We start from the raw sequence: 7,002 nt of genomic DNA, 5'->3' as shown, positions 1-7,002 counted from the left end.
AAATCATTTATTTCCTTCTTTCAGCACGAATGCCTACCCATGCTCTGGCCACGATTGGCTTCTCTGCCTCATGATGGTTTGGGAAGGCATGTGATGCTTACCCAGCCTTGTCAGCACGACCTTAAAAGGAACATTCTGGCTTTGAGAATTTCCCCTAAATGATTACCAGGGACAGAGTTTTTGCCAACCTAGTGTGGATTGAATATTCCATATAGGGTTGGCAAAATCCCAGTTACAGAGAGCACCATCCCATACATGTGCAAGGAAAGTATTTAAAAATGACAACCAGGTCATAGTAAATTCTTTTACAAGTCCAATATTTATTTTGCTTTTATATACAAAACTCAAATTTCAAATGAACATATAACCAAATAAAAATCCCCCCAGCTACACAATCTTGAATTGCCTATTATCTAAGAGACACAGGTAACCATATAAGCAATAGATGATCATAGAATGCCACCTATTTTATGTAGAAAAAAAACATGACATTTGGCTATTTGAAGAATGTTAAATAGAGAAAGGGATATCATAAAAGCAACCCAGGAGTCAGAGAATTTTTCCATACTCAACCTCTTACAATAATCTGAATATTAAATCTGAAATTGGCAGTGACAACTCAGGACCCTGCCCATGCTAGGATCCACCAGTGCTTCTAAATCATTCTGTGTTTCTAATTTTTCCTGAGGACATGTACCATTGACATGTGGGAAAAACACAATTACGTTGTGCTACTCCCAAACTGGGTTCAGAGTGAGATTTTTGTTTTTTTTTTTCACCTTTCTATTATTTCCATATGTAATTATGGTAGCAGGGAATCTACTACCATTTTGAATCTAGCATTGCAATTGTGTATTAGAGCCAACCCACAATGTCCCTGTTGATTCATAGCAAAATGCCCACAGCAAGGATAAGCCATAAAGTTCATAACCTCTCAAATGCAAGCCTTTTACCTAAGTTGAGTCTAACACTTTCATTCTGTTTTCTAAAATCAGCTATTCAAAGGATTTTTTAAGATTTCGAAGTATTTTTTTTTCTCCTCATGGCCCTGGCATAATCCACCTACTGATTTGCTTTACACCGATTAGCATCTGGAGCTGATTCCTTTACCTGGGACCTGTACACACAACTTTCTTGGAAGCAGGCAACTCTGTCATTAGAGTACTCAGAGACAGAAATCAAATTGCTTTTATTTATGAACAGCTCATGCACATTTTTAAAAATAACATGAGAAAAAGAATACGCTTTTAAAATTCCGAATCTGTGGTTTTGAAGCTGCTATCATTTTAGCATGAGCTCAGTGCTGACATTTTCAGATCAACGATAAAAATTTCTCCCAAGAGAAGTATTTCTATTGGAAATGGGGGAAAAGTGAACTAGACTATAATACCTGTACTATGACTGTGGGTCTCTTTGGGAGGAGTAGTCATAACATACAGAGTGCAGATGAATACATCTTAGCTTACACAGAAAGAATACATGAAATGTTTGTGATATAGCTGCTACTGATGCAGTTTCTAATATTAACAACATTGCCATTATATACATATATTTTCTTGTGTTTCTGTGATTCAAACACAGGGCAAATGATCTTTCACTGACCTATATCTCCAGCCCCAAATTTTCTATAATACATGACAGTAATCCACAGCCCATACTGCTTGGATAGGCCATCTTTACAAATGGACACAAATTGATTTAGAAAATCCCTACCAAGGTGAAATTCAGCTTATAGCAATTACAGATTGCTTTTTGAATGATGAAGGAAAGTATGAAGTAACAGTTTTCACCCTGTGATTTCCTTTGTCTTGGTTGCCGGCTAAATATCCAGGAGGTCATCTCCGCTCTCGTCACTCTCCACGGTCAGCTGTCTGGTCCACCACTTCTTAACCTCGGAGCCACAGGAAGCTGTGTCTGGCATGGGGTTCATCTTGCACACCACCGACTTCATGGCTGTCCTTCCTCCAAACCGTAGGTTAACCGAAGACACCGAATGGCTTATTGGTTTGGGAGCTGTGGAATTAAGAGGAGTCCCGTTATCCACTAGTTGCTGTTTCAGCATGCTTTAACCATTCCTGGAAAAACCTTGATACTCTGAGCACGGTGCATTTGGCTCCCAGTTCCTGTCTCCCGATGTGAAGTACGGAACCCTTCCAGTGTTTGATTCTTTCCAATAAACTTATGCTCATAGTCAGCTAATAAGAACTCTCGGGAAAACATGCTGCTGGCTCCTTTACTTTAAAGAAGGTAGACTGCAAACACCTCCAACTGGTGTAAAATAGAAGTGTTAAAGTGTGTTCATTAGGGACACAAAGAAAAGAGTGATAGTGTAGTATTTCAAAAGGAGAGATGGCATGGCGACAGGTGTGGAAAGTGGAAGTGGCTTTGGCTTTCCGTTGCCTTGGCCTTGTGTCCCCTGAGTAATCTGCAGAGAAGAAGTCACTGTCACGTACATGTCTCTGAACCTAATCTGTGTCCACTGTAAATGAAGAGAAGGCAAACGTGCTCTCTGTAGTGCCGGGAGACTGAAGATGGGGCATTGAGATGACAAAGTGCACAGTGTGGTACTTGGTGCCTCCTTAAAATGCCCTTTGCTTTTGTCTTTGCCCCCTCCGACTTTGTATGCCCCTAGTAGCTTGTCTCAGTGGTTACCTTCATTTTCCACATTGAGGCTACATAGATAAGCACTACTGTTGATAATCTGACCACATTCCTCTGTCATCTGTCACCCACTTAAGTGAATACCAAGGAGGACATTCTCCCCATCTCTCATATCTGTCCTGTAGTGTTGGACTAGCCGTGTGGACCACGCTCTTATCACTGTGTCGAGACTGCTGTGATGTTCTGTATCCTGTCACCTGCCTCCAGGTCACTGCCAGTCCCTGACAGAGGCAAATGAACTCTTGGCTGTGTTGCCACTTTAGTCTTTCTAAAGCATAGGTTGAAAATGACATCTCTTGCTCAGAATTCGTTAATGTCTCTCTTCTAACTGCTTATAGTATGGAAATGAAACTGTCCATCTGTCCTTTAGGGATTTTCACATTGTGGCCCCTGCACCTACTCAATCTTGCTTCTCATCACTCCTACCTTTGCTTAAACAAGACAAGTTATAACCTCTCTGATCCCTCATCAGGACCTTCCTTACTGGTGGCTTTAAGAACCACGGCACACTTCTAGCTTCAGAATGTAAACTGTATTGCCATCTGCTTTGTGAACAGACATGTGGCAGAGGTTTCAGGGTCACCCATTCTCACTTGGCTGGGGTTGAAGCTGAGCATGGTGAAAGGAGAGAATGAAGCCCTATTTCACTATAGGCCTAGATCTTGATAGGGAGGAGACTTGGGTATGTGCAGAATTGCTCCTCTCTTATTCCTGTGTGTCCCTTCATGAGATCATCCTGGCTTCCTTGTACCTCACATTTCTTCAGGAGAAAACTCTTACTAAATCAGCAATATATGGGAAATAATAGAACTGTGAGGATTGAATGACCTAGTAATGACCTGGGAGTGGTGACTGGCACACAGCGGCCAGTGCCACATGGAGGTCTGTCATCATTACTCATGTCGTTGAGATAAAGACGCTCACATCAGGGTGAGTGATCAGCTCAGACACACAGCATGTGTAGGGATAAAGTGGGAGCTGGGCCTTTCCTGAGAACTCCATGGCATTTTCTGAAGATCATATCTTCCCATTCCTTCTTAGATAAGTTTTGCCCATATTTGAGATGCCTTGACTGTATCCAGGAAGCCCTTGGAAACTTCTGGATCTTGGCTGTAACATCTTATTTTGTTAACAGGTGCCGTCTTCTCAGCAACGGCAGCTGAAAATGAGGGCTGATATAGTTATGTTTAGAGAAGTTGCTTTGAGGAGAATGTTACTGATGAGGGTATCCATTTCATTGTTTCATTGTCTATGATAATCAAACACACACACTGTTTGGGTCTGAAATGTCCCCAGAGGCCCTGGGTGTTGGAGGCTTGGCCCCAGTTTGTGGTATCGGGCAGTGGTAGAATTTTTAAAAGGTGGTACCTAGTAGGTTTTGGGTAACTGGGGTCATGCCCTTGAAGAAGAATGTGGGACATCAATCTTTTCGTTTTTCTCTTTGTCCTGGTTGTGATAAGGTGAGCAACTTCCTCGTCATATATTCCCACTATGCTTTGCAGCATTATTATAGGCTCAATAGCAATAGATCAACTGACCGTGGACTGAAACCTCCAACAAAGCGAGCCAATAAACCTCTCTTCTTTTTAAGTGGATTTTCTCCCATGTACATTATGGTAACAGAAGGTGGGCTAATTTGCATATTAAATAAATTCTAAGACCCAAAATTTAAAAAAAGAGCAAATGCTTCTTAAATACCCGAAATGGGTAGAGAGATGAGTGATGTACCTACCTGAGGGCAGACGCCATTGTCCAAACTTCCTTTGGGGTTTCCCAGGATCTGCCGCATCCTGTCGACTGCCTCCTCTGTCTGATAGAGTGGGGCTCAGGAGCTGCTGCTGACTGCTTGTCTGCATGGGAGAAGAGTGAGTCAGCTGTGGGTCTTTCACTTAAAAAAATAAAAAAAAACCACATACTTAATTTGTCACAAATATCTGTAGTGCTTTTGGGGTACAGAATGGTTTTTATCAAAAGTTTGTAGCATACAGTGATGAAATCAGGATAATCCCCACATCTGGCTCCTCAAATGTCGACCATTTCTGTGTGTTTACAACCTTGTGACTTTTCTAGTTATTTTGAAACCTGTCAGAGACTATTGAAGACTGCATGTGATAGTTATCTTCACTGTCAACTTGATAGCCCTAGGGAAGCCCAAACTGAGGATTCCTGATGCTAAGGACTCCTTGGCACTTTGTCTCCATCCATAGCTCACTGGGCACTTTGGTCTTTCCTAACCATTGTCATCTTCTTTTTGGAGATTTACTTTATTTCTCTGTGTGTGTTTATCTACAAAAGTGTATGCCACACATGCACAGATACCCACAGGGGCCAGAAGAGGCCATTGGATGCCCTGGAGCTAGAGCTTTGGTTGGTTGTGAGCTGTCGGATGTGGGTGCAGAGAACTGTCCTTGGTCCTCTGGAAGAGCAGTTGTCTCTCCAGGACCCCCGCCACACACACTGTCTTGATTTTCACACTACTTTAAACCTTTAAACACTCTCCCTGCATCCTTGACTTTTGGGCTAACTTTTGAGAGCTCTGATATCTTTACTTCCTCTCTATCATTGGTCTTGTCTCAACCTGATTTGGCTGCTCCTCATAAAGTATTGCCAACTGTGAATTTTGTTTAACCTCTTTTGTTGACTGTTCCCATAGAGTCTGTGGAGAAGGAAGAAGGCAAGTGATTCCTGGTTTCTTGTAGAGAGTCGTGAAACTCACGTAAAACTGTACCAGGACATAACAGAGCCATCTGGAGCCTCTGCTGGACCATGGAGCCTTGTGCTTCAATTTGTCTGTCACCCCTGACTGTGCTGCTCTGCATCATGAGCTCAGCAAAACTGGAGGCACTGCACAGTGTGCTAGATGGACCCCATGTAATTAGCATCAAATCATTGCAGCCGCATAAAGGGGTGGGGCCTCCTTGCCAACTGCTTCTCATAGCACAGAGCTCTCCCAGATGCTGGTAATTCTGGTTTTTGTTGTTGTTGCTACTGTTTTTGAATAACTTTGAAAATGAAACTAGCCCAGTTTTAATAGATAGAAGCTACCCAAATGTTTTTCTTAATTCTATATGCTCCTCTGTTGCCCAAATAAGAAAGAATAAATTCCCAAGTGCATTTTATTATTGAAGAGGGTTGAAAGCTAAGTGCATGCATTTTGCTAGCTTTACTGAAAATCTACACAATGTGCTGAGAAGAAAATATTTATGGCAAGGCTTCATGTAAATCACAGTCTTTTAAAGCACACGTGTGTATGCCCAGGTTTAGCTAATATGATAATCTTTTAGACAAAAGAAGCAAGCAAACAACACTCAGGATGTTAACAGTTTTTAGTATTCGTATTGTGTAGATTGGATCTTGAACGGCCCATAAGTTTAAGGCTTGGTCTTCAGCCTAAGATACTAATAAGAGGGGAGCAGAGAAAAATGTGGAGCTCAATAAAAATCAATAAAAAGAAGGATGGAAAAAAGAAGATACTAATAGGAGGTGGTAAAATGTTTGGGAGGTGGAGCCTAGCGGGAGGAGGTTGGTTATTATGAGGGTCAAGAGAGGGCTGTCCTTGAAGAGGATTTTGGAGTCCCATCCCCTTTCTATCTCTCTTGCTCACTGGACACCATGCTTTCCCACACATTCTCATCATGACGTACAACTGTAACACTGTATAGTGAGTCAACCACCCTTGGACTGAAATATTCCAAACTGAGAACCAACTAAACCTTCCCTGCTTCTAAGTTGATTATCTCAGGTATTTTGTTTAGTAACAGAAAGTTGATTAACACACCACACAAACCACAATTTTATCAAAAAATCTCAACTGAATTCTAAGTGATAAAAATAAAAACCCATGGATGTACTTGTTCTTATTAGCTTTTGTTCTTTTGCAAAAACAATCACCTGAAAAGAAAAATACTGTCATTTTGTTTGAAATGCTTGTGGTCAGGATCAACTCCCACAGAGCGTCCTTGGATCTTACCTCAGGTTGCGTATTCTGGTCCTGGCTGTTGGCGTTAGTGTCCTCACTTGGCTGGGTGGTCTCGATGCTGGGAGGGTTCAGGAAGCGGCTCAGCTCCTGCTGCTGGCTCTCCCTCAGGCTGTGGATGATGCTACATGACTGCTGCTGTTTCTGTAGGAAGATGCTGCGCTTGCGTAAGGAGGAAAGGTGCCCCGCTTCTGTGCCCCATTCCTACCAAGTCAGTTTTTTCTTCCCTCTCTGAAGACCTGTGGGTTTGCTGTAATCCATGGGACCAGAAGAGCTATGGCAGCTTTGTTGTGATTGGGTAGCAGTGGGCAGCTGGCCTTGCTCTAGGAAAATGTACTTGAGTGCTTATTTTCCTTGGGGATTTT

General features: G+C 42.2%; 1 protein-coding gene across 9 annotated transcripts in view; it reads right to left on the bottom strand.

Annotated features, from left to right (window-relative positions):
* Nucleotides 1–300: 300 nt before the first annotated feature.
* The window catches only part of LOC130884855 (fibroblast growth factor 14), a 989,760-nt gene continuing 983,058 nt past the window's right edge, over nucleotides 301–7,002 (bottom strand). For all 9 annotated transcript variants that reach the window (XM_057786110.1, XM_057786112.1, XM_057786113.1 and 6 more), the window contains 3 exons: nucleotides 6,632–6,781; nucleotides 4,394–4,511; nucleotides 301–2,013 (listed from right to left, as the gene is read on the bottom strand). In XM_057786110.1, coding sequence (XP_057642093.1) covers nucleotides 1,820–2,013; nucleotides 4,394–4,511; nucleotides 6,632–6,781 — 462 coding nt within the window. In that variant the 3' untranslated portion in view covers nucleotides 301–1,819. The remainder of the gene's footprint in view (nucleotides 2,014–4,393; nucleotides 4,512–6,631; nucleotides 6,782–7,002) is intronic.

The sequence above is a fragment of the Chionomys nivalis genome, chromosome 12 (assembly GCF_950005125.1).
Source record: "Chionomys nivalis chromosome 12, mChiNiv1.1, whole genome shotgun sequence".
In the NCBI taxonomy this organism is placed as follows: domain Eukaryota; kingdom Metazoa; phylum Chordata; class Mammalia; order Rodentia; family Cricetidae; genus Chionomys; species Chionomys nivalis.
The sequence above is the reverse complement of the archived record's forward strand: the minus strand, read 5'-3'. Positions and strand labels throughout refer to the sequence as shown.